This window comes from Phaethon aethereus, assembly GCF_964289735.1.
Source record: "Phaethon aethereus genome assembly, chromosome: 21".
NCBI classification, from domain to species: domain Eukaryota; kingdom Metazoa; phylum Chordata; class Aves; order Phaethontiformes; family Phaethontidae; genus Phaethon; species Phaethon aethereus.
The window spans coordinates 9,545,668-9,572,048 of record NC_138597.1 but is presented as its reverse complement, the minus strand read 5'-3'; the positions used below and the strand labels follow the sequence as shown (position 1 = coordinate 9,572,048).

The 26,381-nt window shown below is 44.3% G+C and overlaps 1 protein-coding gene across 2 annotated transcripts in view; it reads right to left on the bottom strand.

Annotated features, from left to right (window-relative positions):
• Positions 1-984: 984 nt before the first annotated feature.
• CAMTA1 (calmodulin binding transcription activator 1) overlaps positions 985-26,381 on the bottom strand; it is a gene marked incomplete at both ends in the record, with an annotated part of 311,800 nt that continues 286,403 nt past the window's right edge. Inside the window, 10 exons of one of the 2 annotated variants that reach the window (XM_082009441.1) lie at positions 1,016-1,048; positions 10,852-10,882; positions 15,852-15,926; positions 16,102-16,295; positions 19,101-19,121; positions 20,083-20,154; positions 20,640-20,886; positions 21,311-21,498; positions 22,691-23,214; positions 23,603-23,918. In XM_082009441.1, the coding sequence (XP_081865567.1) occupies positions 1,016-1,048; positions 10,852-10,882; positions 15,852-15,926; positions 16,102-16,295; positions 19,101-19,121; positions 20,083-20,154; positions 20,640-20,886; positions 21,311-21,498; positions 22,691-23,214; positions 23,603-23,918 (1,701 nt within the window). Of the gene's footprint in view, positions 1,049-10,851; positions 10,883-15,851; positions 15,927-16,101; positions 16,296-19,100; positions 19,122-20,082; positions 20,155-20,639; positions 20,887-21,310; positions 21,499-22,690; positions 23,215-23,602; positions 23,919-26,381 lie in introns of both variants that reach the window. The other variant, XM_082009442.1, reaches the window with a different exon arrangement.

The following is a 26,381-nucleotide window of genomic DNA, read 5'->3' as shown; positions in this document are numbered from 1 at the left end:
TCATTTTCCATTTCTACCTTCTATATATACAGAAACTGCCCAGATTTTGATGAAGTAGCCAAAATAAGAAATTTACTGGCCAGAATGCAGCACCACTCTGATCTTTAGGTGGTATAAAATGTCCAGGCAACATATGTATGTGACTCTGCAAAATGACAAGAGGTTTGACAAATACTTAAGATAAAAAGCTACGTGTTTTACAAATTATTTTAAGAACTTAATTAAAATAATAGTACATGAAAGTAAGGCTAGAAAATAAAGTGCTGAATATGAGAGAAAGTACATGACGACTGATATGTTTGCAGGTTCTAGTAAAAATACCAAAAAAACTTTTTAAAACTTGCTTAAGCTGCTCTCTCCATTCCTCACGCATTACCCGTTTATCTCATATGCCACCCCCCTCTGTAAGTTCCCACGGGATGTATTAAAAACCTGCAGATTTAAAAAGTTGCATTAAGTGTGCTGTAGAGATTTAAATAAAACACAAAGGACAGAAGTGCGAAGGAAATGAGGATGGATGGACCCAATAAAGATGTACTGATCTAAGCCCCTCCACTGAGACTCTCAAAGCTTCAGTTTCTTGGAGATGACCGACAGGTGCAGGAACAGCATCCTTGTGTTGCTTGTGCATTCCCACCTTTTCTTAACAATATTTTTGGTATAATATTTGTACAGTTCCACATGTTGTTTAATACAGCCCTATATGAAAAGGATAATTAATCGCTTCTTCCTTCTTGGAGAATGAAGCAACTCACAATTTCCTCCTGGTGTCTTTTGTTTTCCCCATGATCCAACAGAAGATTGAGTTCCAAGATGTCTTGCCGAACAAATTAAAAGTTGTCCATGAAAGTGCAAATGCAATGACCAAAACATTACTGTTAAAATCCTGCAGCTGGTATTTCCAGAACTGCAGTGGGTATTTTTGTTGTTGTTGTTGCATGTCTCTGCTAAAAACAGAAAATGAAAACAGTCTGAAAAGCAATGTCACATTGCTACGGGATGCTGCTGCGTATCTTCAAGTTCCTTGGCCTTTTTCAATTCTTTCACTCTGAAAAAACAAAGAGGAGCTATATAACACTTCTATTGCAAATCTCTTTCAAGTCAGAAAAATCAAAAGGGTTCCTCACTCCGGCCTCCCGTGCAAAAGAGCCAGCTCCCAGGGAAATGATAGGAGGGTAAAACGTCCCTGACACCACAAACAGTTGGAAGCGCAAGAATGGGCTACTAGAAATCTGAGACAAACACATTTGGTAAGATAAACACTTATTTCCAGCTACTGTTTTTTCCTGGTATTTGTAACTACAGCTCAACTTTGTTCTGGTGCTGGCCTACTTAATTGCTTGGGGCTTTTGGGACTGCTTTTCATTAACTGAGTTTGCAGCTGCCTCATATTCTTGCTGTTCAGTCAAAGAGGCTTTTCAGTGTTGACCTCTTTCCTCCATCGAAGGCTGAAGCGGGGACAATTTGATGTCGTGCCCAGCACAGTACAGGAAAATCAGTCACACTTACCAAGGGAAGCTTGATGTTGATACAGAATCTCACATAAGAAGGTGTTTATATGCGAGTAGAAGAACAGGTATGGGTGTGAAGAAAGATAATTTACTTCACGCTTATTTCAGCTGCTAGCAGCTGTATCTTCTAGCATGTTGTTGGTAGCAGATTTGTGGTTTTTCTCAGCCAGCAGTGGAGGACACTGCGTGCCAAGGGAGATGAATGTATAAGGTGCAAGAGTCACTCTTCCTAGATGTGGCCTGACGCTTCAGTTCTCGACTCTTCAAAATGCATGCAATACGTTACCTCCTCTAGCACTTGTCAGCATGAGAACTAAATCATCACTGAAAGCTGAAATAATTAAAAATTAAATTAAAAGGATGAAGATAAGGGACTCATTTTGATCCCAAGTAAAACAGAATTCTGCATCAGTGCTGGAGTAGCAGCCAGTCCTCTGCTTGGGCTGACAAATTGGCTGCCTGTCAGTGAAGGCTCCCTGCAAAGGAGCCAAAACAAATCCATGGGGTCTTCCCGTGCTGCCCCTAAACCCAAGGCAGGTGCCCAGCTGAGCTTGGGACAGCTTGGCTCTGCCTTCTTTTGCAGGGAGCTCCTTTCTGCAGTGCAGTGCCTTTGCCACCTGCCTCCACATGTCTTCCCTCTGCTACTGCGAGGGGAGGACCACCTCAAAAGGAGCAGAACACAGCCTGACTTAGGGTGATTTAGCAAAGCATGTACATGCCCAACTCATAGCAAAAACCTGAAAGGACAAATACCAAAGGTATGGTACAAAGAATTGTGTCAAAGCTGTAAGCCTGTGTAACAGACTCCAACTAAGAGTGAAAGAATTTAACAAAACCTAAGTAAATATAGATAGTAGATGATGTTGGGAGAGCTAAGCAGGAGCAATGTCAGTTTGTAGCTTCTGTACATAGACTTCCACTCACACATCCTCTTTTGGCTCTTGCACCAGCCTGCTAACGTAAGGGTACGATGAAGGCTATAAACTGATCTCTATAAATAGACTTCCATTTCACTGTTTTATTAATTTCTCTGCATGTACTATTACTCAGAATCACAGTCAAAAGGGAGTTGGTTGCTTTGAACTCTTTGTTTTAGCTGATTGAAAGCTCTAGCACTTAAAGGCGTTCTCTTTATTTGTGAACTGGGGGAAACAGGAGTCAATGAATAAATCACACTAACCAATATGCAGGTCAGACCTTTGCTAATTATCTTAATTCCACCAAACTGTTTGAGAGTATCATGTATGGAAAGACAGAGGGCTCTACTAGTCCAAATGCACGTGCCATTTTCAGAGCCTGAAGACCTACAGGCATCCAAAGGACCACGGCACTCCTCTGAAATCTGAGCCCGGCAGAGGGGTGCCTCAGATGCCAAGAAGTGCTCTGATCCCCAGGCTGAGGAAGGGGCAAGGCAGAAAGCAGCACCACTGGTTCTGGATTCCTACTGAGGTAGTGCTGTGCCAAGCCTAAATGCCTGCTACAACTTTACAGAGAACTTTTCTACAGGGACGTTTTGGTTCTGTGCAAGCTAGTGTCTAAAAGACCCTGCTGACATTAGGGAACGGGGGCTTCAGCACGCCACGGAAGGCAGCAGCAAGTCTCTGCTCACCCCCAGGGGGTGATGACGTATTACAGTGCTACCTGCTGGGTAAGTCCAGATTATCTTTTCCTTATAGGAAACATAGGAGGACCGGTACAGTGAACTGAAAATGCTCACAAATGACAACATGATTGCAGTAGAAAAGGAGCCTCTCCCTTGAAATTACTACTAATATTTCTATTACTGCACCACTTAGAAGCAGAAGGTGAGGCAAGCTTGCTGCTTGTGGTGTGCCGCTGTGCACTAGGCAATTTTTAAGGCTTAGATTGACTATGTTCAAGATATCATCAATTAATGCATGATTTGCAGTGCAACTTCCAAGTGTTTTCTGTTGCACTTCAGTACTGTAATGTAAAATTAACCTGTTATTATAAATCTCTTACTGAGAACATGCACATCAGATAAGCTCGTGGCTCTTTCACTGAGACATGCTATACCTTAGTTTAGCACTTCAACATGCAAGGGCTACGCTAACAAAGCACTTTTGCTGGAAGAATGCAAGACATGCTTTGCTGCAAACTTCAACCTACCGCATGCAATATCTGTACTGGTGCAGACCTACTGAATCTGTTTAACTGGAACACACATGCCAACAGAAGTTAATTACTACAGCACTCAACATTTGCACTAGTACAGATCCTGTTCAGAAATAGGCAACACTTTCCTTGGTCAAGTGTGCTTTACATTGGTTTACAGATTTTCAGGCTTATAAAAATGTTGCCAGTGCAATAATTACTGCTGAAAAAATACAAGCACATACTAGTACAGAACTTCCCTAGAGCAAAGTCACAGACTTTGAAATTTGTCATGGGTGCATTACTGAAAGATGCTGTTTAGCATGCAATGGCTTAAAACAAACCCTGCATTTCACAGCATTTATAAACTTAAGCTTCAAGATGATGACCATCCAATTTATTAAGCTGCCCCACTTTTTTAAATTAAACTAACCTCTGTGTTCAGTATATGTAATTGTCTGTGTGTTAACATTAAAAACGGGAGTGCAGATAGGTACTACGAGTCCTTTATTTCTGTAATACGCTGCCCAGTAGGTGTGAAGACCTGCAGTCTGTGGCTGCCAGTCTCTCTTCCTCGCTCCGAAGAGCTGGCACTGGGAGGTCCCGGCAGCTGGCTCGAGGCAGCCCCACTCAGCTGTGAGAGCTGCAGCGTAGTACAGCCAGAGGGGCAGTGAAGTACCTCTAACTGCTACCAATAACTGAGCAAATCCATGGCCAGACTGACACCTGGGAAGCACTGAAGTGGTGTTGTGAATACCCTGCTGCTTCCCCAAACCAGGGCTGAACATGAAAGGCCAGAACCAGTATGCATCAAGCTACATACCAGGCCAAGGCAATCCATCTATTTTATTATTTAAAATGACTGTTCTACAAACAAACAAGCCTCTGAATTGCTTTATCAAGAGAACCTAAAACTAATTGTTTTCAAACAATTAATTCTTTATTGGATAGTCTGTACTGCAGCCTCTTTCCTGTGTCTTAAAAGTCCTTTTAGTCCTCATTTAACACTTCTTTTCTTAGTTAGTGGTATTTTGATTTGATTTTGTCACAACAATATAAAGTGTCAACACGAGTGTGGGACTGGCAATTCCTTTTCATTAATGCTCCATGTAATAAACCCTCAAAATTTTCAAACACAGTTAATAATGCACTTTGACCAGGGAAGAATTTTGGACAAAGTAGGACCCCTGAAAATAGAAATCCACCAAGTAAGCGCTGCTAGGAGAGCTTTTCAGGGAACAATATAGCATTGCCTTCATTTTTCCACTCTTTAATTCAGGTAGGCAAAGTAGCATTTGCAGTTACAAGCATTAATAAACTGCTCTAAGAAAAAGAACACTACTGTAATTTAAAGAATGGTAGAGCAGAAAGGATGTTCTTAGAGAAGATGTTTCAATCCAGTTTAGTAGACTTATAGTGAGACTCCCCCCCCACCCTCCACCCCCCAAAGTAACAGGAAAAAAAATGAGAGCACTGAGAGCAAATAATACCAGCAGGCCATGTGCTGATGGATCGTGCGCAAACCTCTCCAGAGGTCTACAGGCACTGATATGTTGGTTGGGATCACTTCTGGACATGCCTCCAGCTGCACAGGAACTGGAGGCAAGGACAGTTCACGTGACGCACGGCTGCAGAAGCCAGAGTGCATCAGAAAGGGTAACAGGCTCTAGCTGTTGCAAGACTCCAAACAAGAAGTATCATCCTACTTCAGCAGCTACTGAAACCATGCACAAAATTGCAAGGACTATGAATTTGGTTTTGCACTGACGAAGCCTTCAAAAAAAACCCTCCTCAATTACTATCTCCTCTAGACAGTAAGCGCCTCTAAGGTACAAAGTCATTCCCTCAGCAATTGCTGAAGAGCAGATGGACGGAAAAAGCACGTGCAACAGATGACCACTGATAAGGTGTCTGAATCACAGCCGTGGTGCTGACGCACAGAAAGGGGAAAAGAAGATGATTTCAACTATGAGCTTTGAACCCTGACACTCGGGAGCTATGTCCCAGTTCCCAGATTGCTCCAGCCAGACAAAGCTTCTGCCCTTCGAACCATCTTTCTTACTTGGATGCCATACAGGAGGTTGCATCATTACGTGCTGAAGCAATGTAGAAAGCAACAGCCCCAGAAGCGAGCAGCAGCTCCTCTCCCCACGCACCCTCCCCAGTCTTGTATGGGAGTGTGTCAGCAAATGAATTAGGCCTACTTAGAAGTTACAGCAAACGATGGCTTCATGGGTAAAGCGTAACACAAAGCTGCTTCATCAAATTTACTCCATAATGCCCAGCCAGGGAAATGTTTAATGAATCTGAATGCTGAAGATCAGTATAAAGGACAGGGTGCAGGAGCCAGAGAACGTTGTCTGGCAAGTTACCTGTTGCTCTGAGAGCTGAAATGGCCTGTGGGACATTTAAGAAAAGGGAGCTCTTGCCTTTTTCCAGATATCTCATTTGGGCAGCAAAACAAAGACGACAGAAAGGCCCAATAAGAATGACACCCCAGAGCATGCAGTCCGCGATTTAACACACGCATTTGAACTCCAAATACATTCAGCCCCTGCAAGAGGTAAACGAAAAAAGAAATTACTTTGAAAACTTTTTTGCAGGTACAGTGACACGTATCCCCATCTGACATTTTCTCACATTGTCCTGAACTTGAACAAACAGGACTTTTCAATTCCTTAACATTTTCCCCCATTCTCAGTCTTACTAAGAGATGTAAGAAACCAGGTACTTAAATGCAATGGCTGCTGCATAGCACATATTAAAAAACACATAAAAAAAGAAAAGTCCTAGGTGCACACAAGTGGGAAAGGGTTTGTTGCTGAAATGCCAAGAGAGGGAAGGGTATGCAGAGAACAACAAAGTATAGTAGATGTGTTTTTTTCAGGTATGGAATAAATTGTACTTACCAGAGGAACTGACTTCACGTGTTACATGCACACTCCCCAAACCAGAGAGCAGCATTTAATCAAAGCATAAGAAATGGGGTGGGGGTAAGGGGATCTATTTTTAAGTGAAAGATGCCATGAATGAATACATTCTTTATTACTCATTATCAGATAACAAGCGCACTTGTTCCGCCCCAGAAAGGACAGATCTTTTGCCATAGGCAGAAAGCGATCGGCTAGCCCAATGATGTGAAAAGACTTACTCCTTGTGATCTGCTTCAGATCATCTGTCTACCAAGAGTACGGCAGAGAGGGTCACAGTTCAAGCGACTGTGTATTTTTGTTCGTGTCCTGTATCTAGACTGTGAGCAAAGTGCTCCTTTCACAGGAGGCGACAGCGGATGGTTTAACCGATAAGCGGGGAAACATTTGTATAGCAGGCACTGTGATTAGCTGAGACCTTTCCACTGCAGCAGGTTCCCCTGAGATGAAAACTATTACTCAAAGGCAATAGTAACTGGGTATTTTATTTTCTTTCTCTAGAAAGTCAATTTTAATTTCTACCGCAGAAAGGTAGCAAGTTTTGTCTCCCATAAGTTGGCCAATAAAATCTCCCACCTCTCCCCCGTTACTGATCCTGCTGTAATGTAACCCCATAGATCCAGAAAAGTTAATGAAATCAATTTGAAAAGAGGTTTTCAAACTGAAAGATGGAAGCAAGTGCTGTGATCATTTATCTGCATACACAGACTACAAAAGCTCAGTGTCAGTGTACAGAATACATCAGATTTGTGTACTACAGACATATGTTTGCATGCATTCCTTCAGCATATATGGGTATGTCATCTTGTGCACATCAGGCGGCCCAGAAATACTTTTATTATGTGCAGGCATGCCAGCAGTGTATGCACATAGGTTGCTATTGGAATGCAAAGCAGCAAAGAGTCATTTACTGTAACAGCCTCATTTTGGCAGAACAGCAGCTAATACATTTTGTGATAGTTCACAGCTTACTTTTTCCAGATAAAACAGAGAACTCTGCGATTCCCTGATGGATCCCACATCTCTTGCCATTCAAGGCAAAACCCACAAATGCTACTAAACTTCCAGAATCTGCTTCCTGCTAATTTCTTCCGTGCTGTTAGATGCACAAAGCCTTAAAGTGCAACAGCTATTTCTCCTCCAATACTGATGACCGGCCTGTCGGCTGCACCTAGAGCAAAATCACCATACAGTATCTACAGAGCATCCCCAGCTTTGCTCAAGTGCAAGGAGCTGTGCACTAACTGCGGGCCTGGACCCTGCACTTCCTCCTCTTTACAGTCCCCTCTACTAGTGCACTGACCAGGCACACAGGTCAGTTTTAGTGTATCTCAAGACTGCAGCACCCATCTGCTCTCTTAGTAGGAATCCTAGCCTTGAATGGAAAGGCAGGATAGTGCAATTGCTTTATTCTTCTACATTCAAGTTGCATGTTGCCCATTCTTCTCAGTTTTGAATCCAACTAGCCCACTTTGGTATGCACATTTTAAGTTTAAATTATTTTTCCTATTCATGGAACAAAGGTCTTGAAACATTTCCCCTCCTGTGTGGCACGCAAAGGTTATACACAGCGCAGCTTCCAGCCTGTGCCATTCCCAGGGCTGCGGAGCGCACTGAGCAGGGGTGTTCCGCGGGCAGCCTGAGCCCACGGATACCAGCGCTGACGGAGGTGCCCGAGAGCAGGGCGCAGCAGGAACTCGGCTGGCATGCCTGCACACAGCCAGCCAAATCAGCTAAGCAGAAATTCTCCGGAGAGAAGGAAGACTGAGAAGAGAGCACAAAAACTGCAAGAATAGGAGTAGCTGAAGGCAGGCATATATTCTGAGCATATCAGCATCTAGCTGCAGACATGCATGCTAGTCCCTTTTCCTACACTGTGAGATGTGGTCCACAGCTAGCCAGACAAGACCAGGAAAGACTGGGAGACTCCCAGTTATTTCCAGGTAGTATTAAAAGAACAGGTCTCACCAGGAAGGCCCCTGCTGCAGAACGAGTCTGAGGCAGTGCAGGGAGAAAAACATTTGCTCTGTTTCATCTCTTCCTGCAGCTCCTATCTTGTACCAGCTTCTTCCAATTCTGCTGCTTTTGAAAGGGCTTCAACACCCTTGACAGGACTGTAGCACTGTGCTTTTGTTCAAAGAAAAAAGAGCGCGGATGCATTCACCATTCCGGTCAGCATGGGCCCTGCAACTCGGCCTTCTCTGTCCCACGGCCCAAAGCACGTTGGGCGGCTGCAAGGCTGGCTCTGCACTTGCACACCACAGAGTTCAAGGGTTCCTGCCGCAACAGGCACGCGCTGCGTCACAGGGGCTCCTTGCTCAAGCCCACTTTGGGGCAGGAGGAAGGAGGTCAGGACACTGCTTGCCCAGGAGGGAAGGTATGCTGTTGAGCCAGCCCCAGGCAGCTCTGCCCTGCAGCGTACTGCTCTACTGGCAACTGAATAAAATGTTGTCATTCGTCTGCAGCATTCATTACTGTCCCACAGATACGGTAACTGACCCCGAAATTAAAGATGGTTACATTTGTTAACTTTTTTGCCTATAAAAGTAGACACTTACTTTTGTCCTTACAACAGAGAAATGTTGATTTATCTAATCAGAATGACTTTTTTTCTTTTAAAGCTACTTACAGTGAATTTTACTTTTCAAAATCAAATTCTGTTTTTTCTTCAAGAGGCTTTTGAAAGCAGACACCCAACTGTAGACCAAAAATTACGAGCCCTTGTTACACACGAAGCATCAGATTAGTAAAAACAAGTCACCCAGTCAGTCCACCATTATTAGAATACAAGCTATTTTTACACAGTTCCTGAATTAACCTGTGTAATAGTAAAGCACATTACCATATGTGCTAAGACCTGGCACTATAGTTTTCCAGCTAACTTCACAGCATTGGTGTCCCTGCAATCAGGAGTAACATTTCTATTCCTCCATCAGGGCAAGATCCATGAAAGCAGCATTTAAACAATTAAGGCACATCTGGGCCTTTGTCCCCATTTCATCCAATTCTTAGTTCATTCTACTTGTAAAAAAACTTGAGGATATGCAACAAAAAATGGTGGCACAAAAGTCATAGTTTGGAAAGAAGTGTTATTAGCTATTGCTTCTTTGTTAGGCTCAACAGTTAAACAAATGATGCCTCCAGCAGGCTTAAGCCCAACTCACACTCTCACTCCTAAGTCCTAAAAATCATCTCTGCAACTCAAAGTCAGTAAAACTCTGCGATCAGCAGTTCAGTTTTCTTTTCTGAATGTGATGTGGAAGCAGGAGTCTAGGTCATCCCTCCCCCTGCCTCTCTTCCCTTGTTGAAATAGTAGTAATAAGCACACAAATGGTGCCATTTCCAGCAGCAGTTTTTGACAAAGAATAACCCACCTGTCCTACGACCTCTCAAATGCAAGATGGTACTGAGCAGTCCTGCTGACAATTCAATCACACGCCTTGAAAGCCACAGCATTCCCTGCTTGTACAGGGACCGTGACCTGCCATGAGAACGCTTCAGCATATTCCCACCCTGCTGTCGGGAAGCAAACCAGCCTGATAATGTGACTGAGCACAAAGGCAACTGGACTCTCTTCACGCCAAGAACCATACTCCCGACAGAAGCTCACTTGGCACTTACTATAACACAGTTACTTCATCTTCATTTCAGGTTTTTTGTTCTCCTTCCCACTACGTAGATTAAGAGCTGAGAGAAGCAGCTGTCAAAAAGCTGGCGCTAGTAAGGTAACCAGATGTGTAACTTACCGAAGGCCAACTTCTAGAAGATAAGCATTGGGGCTTAACCGCCTTAGGGAGTACAAAGCAGTGTGAAGAGCTCTTCTGCTTCTCTCTGTCTCAGAGAGAAACAAATACCCATCTGGAGTAGCCTGCATCCGTATTGCAGCTTCCTACGATCTAGCCTGAACACTGTTGTGGTCCCATGACAAAGGACATCATTACTCATTGAGTGTGTGTGAGCACAGACTCCGTAAAGTTCCAAAATCTACTAACAACCATTTTGGATATTGAAAAAATATCCCCCCAACAACGCCACCTAAGCATGCCCATGATGAATATACATGTCCTTTTTCACACATTCATGCATTGGTAACATCTACTGCGGAGCTCTGTCCTGTTATAAAAGCAGCAGTGTTAGTCATTGCAGTAGGGTTAGTTTATACCGGATTCTGTTTTATATAATTAATGGAGGTGAAACTTACTGGCATATCTCGGCTGCAGCCCCATGCAAGCAAGCAGAAAGCAAAAATACTTAAAATGGAAGAGAGGAACTGGCTAGCAGGCAGCTACACTCACCCTTTTGTACAGCCTATGGTCCACCAGTGGGCTTCAGATTGCAAAACAATACCAAAGAGCTATTAGCACACACATGGCAATAACCATACCTTACCAAGAGCTTCACTTCAGGGAGGAGGAGACAACACTTCTGCTTGCCTGGAGAGAAAGAACTCTTCCCACTCCTGCCTACTGGACTCCTCCTCTTTACCAGGGAAGAGCAGTCCTGTGTTTAGGTGTTTTAGGGCAGGAAGTAATAAGCAAGTAAAATAAACCCAATACTGTCGTCTCCATGGCACTTCTAGCTGCATCCTGCCTTCCCTTGCAGCGATCATCTGTTTTCTATTTCATTCCAAATGCTACTCCATAAAAACCACTGCAGATCATAATCACAGCCTAGCAATGGTATAGATACCTCTCAGAGGAGTAAAATTTTCCTAAGAATCGGAGAAAGAATAGGAAATAGGAGGTTACCTTCTCAGTGGAAGCTGACTGTCTGGACCATATATGGATTCAGCTCAGCAAACCCAAACCCACTTTGGAGCTGGCGTATTTCCTTGCAGCTCTGGATGTGTCATATCTGAGGATCACTAAGTAGATGGAGTCTTTCCACAACCATTGCATAGGCAAAGCCTCAATTCTGCCTCACACAGGACAGCATGCCAGGACACAGCTCAACTCACAGTAGGTGTAATGGAAAGTTTTAGGTTGAAAGTTAGGCAAGTGCCAGACAACAGGTCCAGGCACCACAGGAAGACAGGTGAAGCTCTCCTGGAAGACCGGGAAGCTTTTGTTTCTCATTCACGACAAACAACATTTCTATGACAAGTCATGTTGATACCATGTTATGGCTGATGCATGTTTTTTCCACTAGATTTTTGGGAATATGACAATAGATGGATAAATACATTTTTGTGGGGGTGTGTGTGTGTCCCCCCCAAGTCAAAAGGAAACAATACATGTCTGACCATCAGAATGACTGCTGATGAATGATCATTTTTGTCTCCATGACAACTGATATTCACTACTAGAGCTCCAATATCTTCTCTAAGAATACATTCAACCAACACTTAAGTTCCTTTTCTGATTTTTGTCAGTGTCTACACATCCGTTACTGAGAGAGTGCCAACCGCAGAACCTCTCCTTAACTGTCTCAAAACATCTGAAATACTGTCTGATGAGGCAACAGGTGTAAGTTCAAGGAGAGCAGAAAATGGAAGACCAACATGCCTATGCACCCTGGATCCTCAAGCTGATTCGAATCATGTTTGTGCTACTCGGCCTTTGCGCCAAAAAGCCAATAAGCAAAATAGTACAAGACCATCATTTAAACTGTTCTAAATGCTAGCTGAGAAAGCGTTCTCATAACTGGCTTGAAGTAGACTTTGATAAATTTAAAATAGGAAAGAAACAACCAACCAGACGGTGGCCAGGGGAAAGACTGAGTTAACTTTGCCTAAAGGCTACAGAATAAGCTCTTAATAAGAGTCATTTATTGGCCCAGCAACAGAATCTGCTTGTGGACAAAAACTAGGTCAAACAGTTTCTTTTTTTTTTTTTTAAGGTTGAATTTCTGAACTTTTCTGAGAATTTACTGCCTTTTCACTTAGCTCACTATCTTTACGACAAACTGCAAGTGGCTTTTACAGCCTCCTCCACCTCTACCCGCTGATAGGAATCTGCTTCAAGATCCTGTTTCTTCAACATTCCTGTGCATGCTCTCTTTTCTCTCACTCCCTCAGATCTTCCAAAAATATCTGTCATTTCTATCCCTTGTACTGACAAGGCCCAGTGGTTTAAAAAGTGGCTATAGTGCCATTTTAATGCTACAGAGCATTAAATTACATCAGATGTTAGTTGTTACAGCTTGCCCCTGGGTGATCAGGAGCTTGGATGGCTGAAATATTTATGGAGACTGGGGCTTTCTTAATTTCTAGTTTTACAGCAGCAGTGTGCTAATCTGGAACATTTCAAGAGAAGCCCATGATGGGATTCCACCAAGCAGTACTCCTGAAACAGTGCATGGGGCTGTTGGCCTAAGTACCAGTCACATCAGCAGCAGCTGTGTCCTGTGTGAGCGTTACACAGGACGCACGGTAGACTGAACAGATATAATTAGGAGACTTACACGGAGGTGGTTTTAAACTTACTTAACATCCTAAGTTGTATTACTCTAGGCTTAGAAAGAGGTAAGAAAGAGAAATCAAGCAGTGAGGAATAAATGTAATTAAGATACAGAAAAAGAAAGCTTGAAGAAGAGCAGATGAGAAGGAAGCAATTCCCTGTCTTCCACTTGGTAGCCCAGTGTACATGCACCACAAACAGGGCAGCTCAGAAAGGGGGTTGCAGAGCCAAGCTTGGGAAAGAACAAATGCAGGTGGTCTTGCCAGGATATGGCTGTGCTGGGGAAGGAATGTGGATCTCCCCCTCAGGCAGCGGATGAGGAAGCAAACGGGTCAGTCCGAGACAGCTGAGATGCTGAAGCAAGTGAAGCTGTTTTAATAAGAAGATCTGTATCATTTCCAGCATTATACTTTTCCTTTGCAGTTGTTTACACAAGAAAAAGACTTCAATCTGCTTGTCTTCAAAATCCTGTGTGGTAATAGAGCTCTAAGAACCTGATTTATGTGTTACTCTTCACTGAGTGCAAACAAGCATGGGGATCAGAGCTCTCTGTATGGTACCGGCAGCCAGGAGAGTCCGAGGGTCCATGAGATACTCCTGCAGTGGGATCCCAGGACCACAGATGCAGCCTAAGTGCACAGAGCACAAAATGTTTTGGAAAACTTTTCTTCGCAACTGCTTGCTAGAGCTTTTTGGCAAGCAGGAGGAATATGGGGAAAGAGGCCCAAACTTGTCACATTTCTGAACAGTTCTATAAACCTAGTAGGCTGGTGAATTTATGTCTCTTTCAAGCAGATTCGAAATGTGGTTTCATAATTTTGGTAGGTCTTGCTTTTCTTTTTAGGATTTGCCAATGCCAGAATGCTCCTGGTTAAAATTTGTCAATTATTAACATTAGATACACTAACACAGTTTTGAACCCTTATGCTTGCTTGGAGAAAGTGCTTGACCACGAATGTATTACCATTTTTATTTCAGAAGGAAAAGCAAGGCAGTTTTGAAAAACAGTTAACATCTTCAGTGGAAATAAGTTGCTTTTTTCTTTTGTTGCACCCTAGCCAAGAACCATGCACAAATTCCCAAGTAACCACAACTGCTAACAAAGTGCCTATGGACACAGGCAGGACTGCTCTGTTGCAGAAATTGAAGTACTGCATGGTGTGACATAAGCCAGAGGGAGCCTACCGACAACGGATCCCCCCAGCTTCCTCTTTTTATTTCCTGCCTATAAATGCCCAAGACCTAAACCCATCTCCCAGAGATGCACAGCAGCCATCACACTGCTGAAGAGAGAGATTGACTACAGGCAAAGGGAAGGGTCTCGCCTGCAAACTTCGGTGATGCAAATGAGTAGGATCTCACTCTACAAAGGAAACGAGATGATGAGAAAGAGGAAGACAAGGAGCTGAATGCAAGAAAAACTGCTGGAATCATGGGCAATTTAAGCCTTGAAGAGTCTAGGTTACTTGACAGCGGGAGATTTAACTGAGCGTGGTTGAAGTGCATAACGCATCCCGGACATTGGTGGGAAACCCAGGGCTATAGCTAGTCATTGATGTATTCTCTGGGCTTGTGTGCGAGAGTCAGCTGTAAGAGTCTCTGGCAGGTTGACCCCAGAGCCTCCATGGATGGAAACAGGCACATGGTTTCCCCAGGGACTGCCTGGATCTCAAGCAGATCTGAGATGATACAGAAGTGCTGAGCCTCTGCCTGCTTCGGTGGGACATGCTGCTCAACAAATACAAGAAAACAAACCTTTTGGTCTCTTCCACATGCCCTGCTGAGAGCAAGAAGCCACTTGTGCTTCTTCATGAACAACTGTGGCTATTTCAAGTGCATTTGGAATTGGCCTAGAAACCATACAGCCCTCTTTCTTGTCCACACATGTTACCTCCCACTGAACCTGCAAGTAAGATGCCCTTCCACAACATAAGCCACACTGACTTCCTGCAAACTGCAGCTCTGAATTCCTATGAAAAGGACCGACTCTGTTCCTAAAATCAAGTTGATTATATGCCTCTCTGCCTCTCAGAGCTCTCCTTGTTCAAACATCACTGGGCTGAACTAGACACGCCTCAAAATGCATCAGGTCTGACCGGCTCCTGAGTGGATGAAATGCATGTGTGGTGACAATGGAGGGAGCAGAGTCAGAAACATCTGAATTGACTTTTGTCTAGGCAAAGTTCCAGTTTGCAACCTAATCATATATGGGATCCTTTCATTAAAAAAATCAAAACAAATGCCCTGCATGTAGCAGAGTACTGGTATGGTAGCGCTAGCTGCCACACATGAGCACTTCGGCAAGCCTGCACAGGTTCTCACACTGGCAGGAGGTGATGTAGCTTCATGGCTGTGTCTATACTCCCAGCTTACTGAGATACGTGTGGAGTGGCTGATGTGAACTAACTTGTCTGCTGCTCTGTTGGCACATTCCACCAACCCACATTAAAAAGAACCCGTATTTGATGAGAGTTTATCCAGCGTACACCAGAAGTTGTCACATTTTGCACTTTCCCACATACCGTGAAAGCTTTGTGCAGCACTTACAAGCTGTAGCTATGATTCAGTAAGCTTTTTTCAGACTTCCTCAAGTCCAACTTTTAAAGTCATGTGCCTTGCTTTGCTCAAAGTTACCTTATTCAGTGTCTGCCTAACACACCCTGGGCTGCTTTACCATATCAGCAACAGAGCTGAACGTGATTCGCTTTCAGAAACAGTCCTAAGTTAGAGATTTCATTTTTGTCAGTACATCTTGGAAGCAGCTGGGTTTTGTTATTTGGTTAAATGATCTGTAGTGAGCTGATTCTATTATCCTTTACATTGCATTCATTACCAACACACTTGACTATTGTTGCATTGCTCTAACGAAGGGCAGATACCAAAAGATAGCGTCATACCTGTGGCGGCAGCGTCGTAAAAACCGCATAATCTTGCGAGCAGCTTGATCCTGCTTCTTGGTAAGCAGACTGCTTCTAAACACAAAAAAAACCCAACACTGAAGTGTAGGCAAAACTGGTCAAGAGTAATTATCCTATGAACCACTGTCCTTTTCGCACCAGCCTTTGTCTGCAAATTACAACACAGCCCTGATGACTGTAAAAGCAGTATATAAAGATCCTGGCAGCATCAGATATCCCAACAGCTCACCTGAGTTTCTGTTGTACAATGGTGGCTGCCCGACGGTTTTGCCTCCTCTTCCCACATTCTTTGTAGCTGCGATAGTACTGCTGGATCAGCATTGCGGCTCGTCGGCTCTGCTGAAATTTTTTCTGTTCATAGTAACTTCGGAATTTGCTCTGGATAAGAATGGCAGCTTGTGTCATCTTTTTATAAAGTGCATACTACAAAAGAAACAAAGAGAAGCTGAGGCACTCCAATAAAACCAGCAAGAAGCAGGTTCCTATGGTGAAAGACTCTTGTGCCACTAAGACATGATGAGAAGCAAATGAGTACCTACTTGCTGACTGGGAACTGTGTGAGAAAAGGGTGACAGCAAACTGGAACAACTGTGAGATCAGGTGCAGAACCTAGTCTGCATCAAGAAAGCAACTACCTGTTTTGCCACCCCTGGAATAGCCTGACAGGATTGCTTTTGTTTAACACCTAGCTAGCAGAGGCTCTACATGTACATGCTAATGACCAGATCCAGCTGTCCTATACTTATGAACAACTTTGGAACAACGAGCTGAACCCAAGTCGTGTTTACACCGCTTCATATTTGTACTGCAGTGGGTCTGCGTTACAGATAAACCAACTGACTACACTTAGAGGAATTGTTTTTTTCCCTTGCATACAGAAATCTCATTACAAAGTACAGGATGCCCACTTCTGTGCAGCCGCTGTTTGTAAAGACTCATAACAACAGTGGCAAAACACGCCCAACTAAGTGACTGTAAGGCTAAAGCAGCATGAATGACTATTCCAAAATGCTAACAAATTAACTAAAACCAAAATACACTTTTTGGTGTCTTCATTTAAAAATCTCTTTTAAATGAATTACTTTAAGAACTGAATTTGCTCTTTCCAAGTGTATTCCACTTTCCTAGGACACTTAATTTTAAACAGCTCATTTCTGGTTTCTATGCCATAGCACAATACTGCAAAAGTTTTGATTGCTCATATATCCATTTAAAGTCAAGCATTTCAAAAAGAATAACATGGGATTCTAACTCAAAAAAACCAAAACTAAACAAAACCCCAAAACCACAACTCAAGCAAGTCCTATGTTGAGCCTAAGTCATAAGCAAAGCTAAATCTCATTAAAGTCTGTAACAAGTATCCACCGAACTCGCAAATTTGCATGAGCAGTCACACAGATCCCAAATTCCCTCTAGTACTAGTATTATTTCTAGCCCCATGATTCCAAATAAAGCAGGCAAAAAACTCTCTCTCAAAAAAAAGTCTTCTTTATTCTACATCTTTTCCCTCTTAAAGCACGCAAATAGATGGCTGCTTAACAGAAACCATACGCATTCATGCATATTTTTAAAAGTCCTTTTGAAAGACAGGGCTGTAGAATAATGTATAGAAGTCGCACTCATACCTCTGAACTAACACTATGACAAGTTTTTCAGTGTTTACTGATCTTATTTTGAAAGTTTTAACACTTTGAAAATGTAAGTGTCTATTGTTCCTGGATATTTTATCAGCTACAACTTTACCAGATAGATGAGACTCAGAAATAGCAGCCACTGCCCTGTATAGGGTAATGTCCTAACATATCTCAACGTAAGTTTTCCTGTCTATCAGGGAAAAAAAAAAAAACAACAAAACAACAAACAAAGCAAACACCCCCTCCCCCTCCACATCACCCCAAAGCAAAAAACCCTCCAATATCATCACAGACCACCATTTACCAAATTTCACTTTTTGGAATTGAAGCAGTCATTAGGTGCAGTTATATTTTGTCATTATTGATTTCCATTGGGTTTTTTTTGTTTATTTTTAACATTTTTAATTAAATGGATCAGATTGTGGTTTTAAATTAGCTATTTTAAATAACTCCACTCATGGGCCGTTCATGGTTTTCCTTCCAATTTTTAGCCCAGGTGGAACTCCTGTGGCTGAGTTACAAACCCCTGAACAGAAGGGTTCAAATACGAAGCCATGATGTGAGCTATGACTTCAAGTCTAGTCATAAGCCTGTGCTGATCTAAGCAATAGAGTAACATAATAGAAGAATAAGGCATGTGAAAGAGAAAACACCAGACGCTGGATAGACTAGACCCCAATATGTTTGTGTTCAACTCTAAGACCCACTTAACTGATTAGCTACTCCCTCTCCTCCTCTTTTTCCCCTCCAGCTGGGAAGAGGATAAACTGAGAAGTCACCTAACCTCCCTGAAGTGGTAAGCCTCAGCTAGTACAGCAGCCCCAGAAAGCTCAGCTCACCTGCGCTGATAGGACAGTGCTTTGACTGATACAAAACCATGGTGCAGGAGGAAGCTGTGGATGGAAAATTACCCTGAGGAAATGTTCTCTCCAGGAAGAGTATGCCTTGCCTCCTGGGTAGCTTTGAGAGAAGGTCAGCTGATTCTAGTATCTGATGAGAGCAAGATGTTGCACAGCTGGGAAATCCACCTTTACAGTAGAAAATTATTGGCCATGAACAATTTAAGACTGGCATCAAGAGTCATGCCTCCAGTATGAGCAGCAACGTACATAAGACTGTGGTCTTAGTGCACAGGTTTTCAAAGATGAATGCTTAAAATACTTTGGCAGGCAGAATGCAGAGGACATTGGCTGCACAGGTGGGTTAAATGTTCTCCCCGAATGCCAAGGCAAAGATCACTCACTGACAGCTAATCAGCAGCAACAAAGGAAAACCTGTCCTCTGGAAACTGGCTTCAAAACATTCCACACACCTCAGCTCATCACTGCTTATATAAGTACCTGTAGAAGCAGCAGATTTTTTTTTTTCTTTCTTTTTTTTAAGTTGTACCACTGCATTGATATGCTGTGGCATGGCAGCCCCAGCGTATCTCCCATAAAGTTTGGTTTGTCAGTGATTTCTCAACCACAGGCATTTATTAGTGGATACTATTAAAACACTTCTCTAAATGCCAGGTTCTCCTGGTTTATATTGAATGTGAAAGTTAGTGACCCACGGGGAACTGTTTCCAAAATAGTGTTTGTATTTGTATTACCTTCAAGGCTATCCAAGTAAGCTTAGGAAGAAACAGAAAAATATAGTTAATGTTAGTTCTGCAAATAAAGAATGAAAACGAAAACAAAAACCAAACCATCTTCTTTCAAAAAGAAGCGATTCCAGGATCCAAGACATAGCAGTTTGTCAAGCAGTTTTTGAAAGGAATTAAGCTTCCCTATCATAGGAAGCATCACTCCAGAATGACAGCCATGTGACAGGTTGAATGTGATTCATGATGCAGTCACCTAACACTAGAAAGGCTTCCCAGATAAATATTTTTGAAGGTTGTAAAAGAGCACAGGCATCTTGCCTTTCACTTTATGTAACATGCTGCCAGGCATCAGACAGCTTGAGTCTAGCTGGGTATAGTGAAAAGAGGGATGTGGGCTCTAGCCCCCACAAAAAACCCAAACACAAAACCCACCCAACCAAAACCAAAAAGGAAAAAGAAAAAAAAAGTATCTTCTTTTTCTGGGGTTGAGAACTCAGCCTAAAAGCATGTTTCCGACTAGAGTCTGGATAACAGTCTCAGTCCTGGAACAACTTGAATCAAGCTAAAACATGTGACTTCCCATAGTTTAAAAGTTTAGTATGTGCAAAATAAAACAACCTGTTTTTCATCTTCGCCTTTATCAAAGGCAAAACCAACTTCAATTTCACAATGAAATTTGGCAAGCAACTAGTCAGAGGATAGTCTCACCAGGCTATAGCATGCATAAAGGCCAATATGGAATACATCATTGCCCTCTATCTCATAGCAAAAATGCAGGTATCATCACAAACAAAATCCTTTCAAGGATTCCCTCCAAAATTAAGATTCAGGACACGAATTAGCTTCCCTTTTCAATTTTGCCTGAGCAGGGTATTTCGTTACTGCATGCCAATGAGCATACAAGAACAACAGTGGGATAATTCCCATTACAAAGGGCTGTGTTCATGGCACACACATGTGTTTCATAAACTTTCACTTCCTTGATTACCTGTTTGTATTTTCGGTAGCAACGCTGAATAACAGCGGCAGCCACCTCTTGTTGTTCCCGGAGAGGACGACCCTACGTGGAGAAGGAAAGAAGCAGTAAGTAGTCAGAGTGCACCAAAAAACAGGACAGACGATATTAAGTAGCTCACAGCAGCTTGCAGGGCACCTACTTCTACATCTCTCCTACCAGTGCCACCTGGTCCAATTCAGGTCTAGGCATTTCCTGGAGATAACTCTACTGTCAATTCATGTAAGGGACAAACCCTCAGAATTATCTTTCCACCAAGCAAGCAACTAACCAGGACCTCTGGGGTATATTTTGAGGAGATGCTTTGTGAGTGCTGTTCCGGCACAAAAGGCATGCTATGGCATGGCATGCTCTCTCCAGTATGGCAGCTGCTGGGTAAACATCAACAAGCACATGCTAGGAGCACTGAAAAGGTTATGACAGAAACTGTATTTTTGTCCCAGGACTGTGTATTACCCACATTTTGTTTTGTAACAAATTATACTCTCTCACATCTAACAAGGAAGACATTGGACATTTTGGCCACATACCTTGTATTTCCTGAACACTGTCTGGACGAGTTTGGCAGCTTCATAGAGTTCTCTCTGCTCATGATCAGACAGAGTTAACTGTGCAAACTCATTTTCTACCTTCTCGCTGGTGGATGCACTTAGAAATTCAGACCAGTCTGCTGCCGAGGGAAGGCTGGGTTTCTCAAAAGCTATTTCACTGATTGGTGAGCCTGCAGGGCTCAAGCTGGTGTTCGAAGAAGGGGTCAGGGGTTCACTATACAGACTTCTGAAATACCAATCACAGTAGGAGTTATTGGCTCACAAAGCACCTGGGCTGGCATCACAGATAAGGACTACGACATTTCTGAGTTCAAGGCAGAAGCTCTTGCTCCCCTCCCTCTCTCCAAGCAACATCCCCCATTCCTGAGCCTGTCCGTACTGCATTGCGCAGACTTGGCACTGGAATAGAAGTCGCAAGTCAGACCCTGTGGCCACTTCCCCCTCCTTCCTCCTGCTGCATGCACTCCATTCTTCCATCAACATGTAGCTGTACTGGCAATGGTACATGTTGCCACGAGAGCGTGGCTGGGCTTGGAACACCAACATTGAGGCCCACTGAGAAACAGCATCTGCGGACTAAAGAATCAGTGCGTGCTGCTCAGCACTGAGACCACTCAAAAACCCAGAGCAGCTTCACAGCTCTTACTGACCTTATCTGTGCAGCGCTCGGCAGATGATCGACATCAGCAAGGTAACTGGCCAGCCAGCTCATTGTGGTGCTCATGGCAGCACTGTCCGTTCTCTCCACCAGCGGTGACGCCATTGGCACAAAATTCTCCCGCTTGATCCTGTCAGGCGTTGCTTCAATAATGTGCTCTGCAAGTGTCATCATGTTCACCTGGGAAGGGGAAGAGGAGAGCAAACTTTTGCTGCCTGCTAGCAGGAGCCTTGTGCTTGCACCTTACAGCCCAGCTTTAGACAGACTGCCCCATTTTTCCCAAACTTGTGGTAGCTGGAGTCTACTGTTTGTCTCAGCATTGGAGAGAAATTCATTAAGCAATACTCATTTGCTTTTCTGTCTCTTCTGACAAAGCACTGCAGGGTTTTCTATTCCCCAGACCTCTTTTTCATTGAATGTCCAGGGAGCCTAAGACATCTGGTGAAAGGTTTAATGTCACTGGACCTTTGCTGTACACTACTGATAGCTGTCACGACTATCTCATTCCCAAAGGAAAAGTGATCTTGCTACTCTTTCACTGAGATGTGCAGTAGAGCATGACAGAACAGTAAAGGCACATCAAGAGAAGTTAAAACCCTCGGGACCACAGCTTTGTCAGGAATCCTTCTGAACCACATCCCTCCCCATCTGCCAAGGTTCACAGAAAGTTTTAATAGAGAGAACTGAAAGCAGTTCTTGTTTTGCAAAGACCTGCTTCATCCATGTTACGACAGCAAGATAAGACTATTTAGAGATGCCAAGGCAGTGCATGCAGGCTGTGCTCCCATTACTCTTTTCACTAAGAAGACCAAACACAGTATGTTTCCCCCAGTGACTACTATTCATCTGTATGTCCTGCTTCTGTTGTGTTTTTATTTCCTCTATTCCATACCTGGTGGGATTTTTCCTTCCCCAAGCCCACTGTCTCTCCCCTTCTCCTTGCCCTTTAAAGTGCAGCAGCTTGGCCTGCAACCACAGCATTGCCTCTCTTAAGTGACCTTGTCTTCACAGGACTGCTTCCCAGTTCCCGAAGGACTATGGGGCCACCTTAGTCTCATTTACTGATGTGACCAGGAGGGTCTGCTTTCTCCTTTTTCCTTGCAAAATTGCAAACAATCTTGTGCATTCTGTACACTGTTGAGGTGTACACCAGTGCATGACCCTAAATGCCAACCATCAGCCTTTGTGTCTGGGTTGAAAGGATACCCTTTGAAACTGGAAGAAAGTATACATTGACCGTATGACCACCTCCTTTCACAAAGCACAATTCGGAGTCTCTAAAGGCCTCCACAGAAGTTTCTCACAGTTAGGCTCCTCTGTGCAGCCACCATGTTCTCTGGGCTGCTGATCTTGGTGCTACGGGTATGTTTACCTGCAAGTCATCCATGTGGTGTAAGCAGTCCTCATCCCCTGCGTTGTCCCTATAGGACAAGAGCTCTGCATCCACCATCTCCCTGTCAGCCATCATCAGCACATTCATCTGCTCTCGCTGGCGTAGCCGATGGGCTACAGTGTCCTTCCCCAGTACAGCTCCCTTCTCGCTCTCCGCCACCTGCACTGCAGACACACCAATATAAACGTCTTTTGGGTTCCATTTGATGCCTGCTTGGCTGCCAGAGCCCCGGTACCCAGTAACTTCCGGGATGTGCTGGGAGAGCTCCCGGCCATAGTCCCTTATCCCTTCACTGGGGCTGATTGTCTCAGTGGCAGATTGCTTGGAGCTGGAGTTCTGCTTCCTGATGCTCGGCTGTTCCAGGCTCAGCGCAGTGGAAAGCAGTTTCTCTTGCCGGGCTTGAAAATATTCAGGGCTCAGCTTATGTTTTTTGGGTGCAGGGTAATCTTTCTGAGTCTCACTACTGTAGTAACTGGAAGGTTCTGATCTTGGTCGTCTCAGCTCTGGAAACAAACACATCAATGGTCAAAACAAAACACACAACCCATGATTGCCTAACCCATGAAGAGCTTCTGACACAGACCTACAGGCAGAAGTTTGTGCCATGCTCTGGGACACCTGATGGCGTGTACAAAGAGAGTAACTATCACCCAGGGAGGATATGACCTCAACCACTCTTAAGATACACGTGTCTTTCTAAAGCAGGCATTCACTCCTCTTCCCGATACTTATGCAAGTGCATGGAGCACATGACAGAGAGACCACAAGAAAATAATTAAGCACGGACAGCAGGGCTACAGATGGCATCTGCCGCGCGAGTGAGCTCTTTGCCCCCAGGTTTTCACATGTCAAGTGTCAGTAAAACAGTGCATGCCCTCAGGGCTGTTTTACCTGTGTTTGTACTGGAAATCACAGTGACTCCCTTCTGAGGCTCCTGAGAGGCAATAAGCTCACTGTGCCACTGGGGCACCCAGTTCTCTGTGCTGGAGTCTGTGCTTGAGGGGCACTGAATCCTGGTGTTTTGCCCCAGCTGAGTTTGCTCATCTCGCTGTAGCTGCTCCAAGCACTCCGCCAACTTCACGTGGCCCCGAGACCGGGCAATGGCCAGTGGCAGTCTCCCAAGGGAGTCAGGAATAGAGATGGCTCGGCGGTCCCACTTGTACAGCACAACGGCTGCATCCATGTGGCCCAGGGCACATGCCCACATCTAAAAAAGAAAAGACAATTGACACATAGGGCAACCTGCCTTCTCCTTCCTTTCTCACTAATGCAGTGGAGTCTGGTCCCCAGCTCACAGAAAAATGACTCTCATAAGCAAAACCATAACATACTTGAACCTCAGCAACTGGGAGTTCTTTCCTGACAAAAGGCCATTACAGAGGATTAGATGCATGCTATTCTCTACTATGACAGAGAAACCTCCATCTGCCAAATGAATCAGTCTGACAGTTTCTTTTTAGTCATAAACATTTTTTGGGGTTGGTAAAAACACTGGCATCACTGCAGGGACAGAACAGCCTCATATGCAAAGGAATCTCTGAGATCAGACACAGCAGACAAGACTAAAGGTTGGGAACAGTAAAATCAACACTCTGCTGTTGTAAACTGGCAGTTCTGGTTCCACCTGCTTTGGCTTTTTGCTTGTCTAAGTTTTCAGTCATGACTTTGTGATTTCAATGACCAAGATATTGTAATGACTTTACAACCTCTACAGTCAATCACTCAAAGAAAACAACTTGAAATAAGGTGTGTAAAGTCCCTTCCCCAGCACGACAGCGGAGACTAGATTTTGGGTAAAACACAAACCAGAATCACCTATCTGATCTATTCCCTTTCCTCATATTACTCAATGACAAGGTTTTTTCTATGTGGCCTCTCTCAGCAAAATGCCAGGAAGCTGATAGTGCCATATCTTACCATTTACACAGCAAGGATGCACCATTTACACACCAATCATGGGACAAATCCCATGACTGTAGCGCGGCTATCGATGGCTACAGGCTGTTCAGAAGGGACAGGTGAGGAAGGAAGGGCGGAGGCGTTGCCCTATATGTCAAGAAATGGATAGAGTGTGAAGAGCTGTCTCTGAGGAATAACCATGAGCAGGTCAAAAGCTTACGGGTAAGAATCAGGGACTGAAGCAGCAAAGGGAACTTTGTGGTTGGTGTCTACCACAGGCTGCCCAAGCAAGGGGAGTCTACTGATGAAGCCTTCTCTCTCCTGCTATGGGAGGCATCGTGCTTGCAGGCTCTTGTCCTGCTGGGGGACTTCAACCACCCTGATATCTGCTGCAGAAGTAGCACAGTGAGCTGCAGGCAATCCAGGAGACTCCTGGAATGCACAAAGGATAACTTCCTGTGCCAGGTAACAGACAACCCTACCAGAGGGGATGCCATACTGGACCTGCTGCTCACCAACACATGCGAGCTAACTGGTGACATCAAGATTGGAGGCAGCCTGGGCTGCAGTGATCATGCATTGGTGCAGTTCACAGTCCTGAGATATATGGGGCAGGGGAAGAGTAAAGTCTTTTTTGCTTTTAGGAAAGCAAAATTCCAGCTCTTCAGGGAGTTGGTCAATAGGACGCCCTGGGAAACTGCCCTCAGGGACAAGGGAGCAGAACAGAGCTGGCAGATCTTTAAGGATGCTTTCTGTAGAGCACAAGAGCTCTCGATCCCCAGATGTAAGAAATCAGGGAAGGAAGGCAATAGGCCAACATGGCTGAGTGGAGACCTGATAGGCAAACTAAAGGGCAAGAAGGAAATGCACAGGCAGTAGAAGCAGGGACAGGTATCCTGGGATGAGTACATGGACACTGCCCAGTTGTCTAGGGGTGAGGTCAGGAGGGCCAAGGCATGGCTGGAGCTGAACTTGGCAAGGGATGCAAAGAATAGTAAAGAGGGTTTCTATAGGTATTGTCAGCCAAAAAAGAAAGGTCAAAGAAAGCGCACCCCCCTTGATGAGCAAGACTGACAGACTGGTAACAAGGGATGAGGAGAAGGTTGAGGTACTCAATGACTTCTTTACCTCAGCCTTCACTTGCAGTCTCTCTCCCCACACTGCTCGAAGGGATGGAGTAGAGGAGGAAGGTCCCTCCTGTAAGAGAAGATAAGGTTCGAGACCACCCAAAGAACCTGAACATGCACAAGTCTATGGGACCTGTCGAGACATGTCCCAGAGTCCTGAAGGAATTGGCTGATGTCATTGCCAAGCCACTCTCCGTGGCAGTCAGGTAAAGTCCCTGGTGACTGGAAAAGGGGAAACACTGCACCCATTTTTAACAAAGGTAGCAAGGAGGACCCTAGGAACTACCAAACTGTCAGCCTTACCTCTGTGCCTGGGAAGATCATGGAGCAGATCCTCCCAGAAGCTACGCTAAGGCACATGCAGCACAGGAAGGTGATTTGAGACAGCCAGCATGGCTTCACCAAAGGCAAGTCCTGCCTGACCAACCTAGTGGCCTTCTAGGATGGAGTGACTGCAGCAGTGGACAAGGGAAGAGCTACCGACGTTGTCTATCTGGACTGCTGTAAGGCCTTTGACACGGTCCCCCACAACATCCTCCTCTCTAAATTGGAGAGATACAGCTTTGATGGGTGGACAAATCAAATTATTTGGTGGATAAGGAATTGGTTGGATGGTTGCATCTAGAGGGTAGTGGTCAACAGCT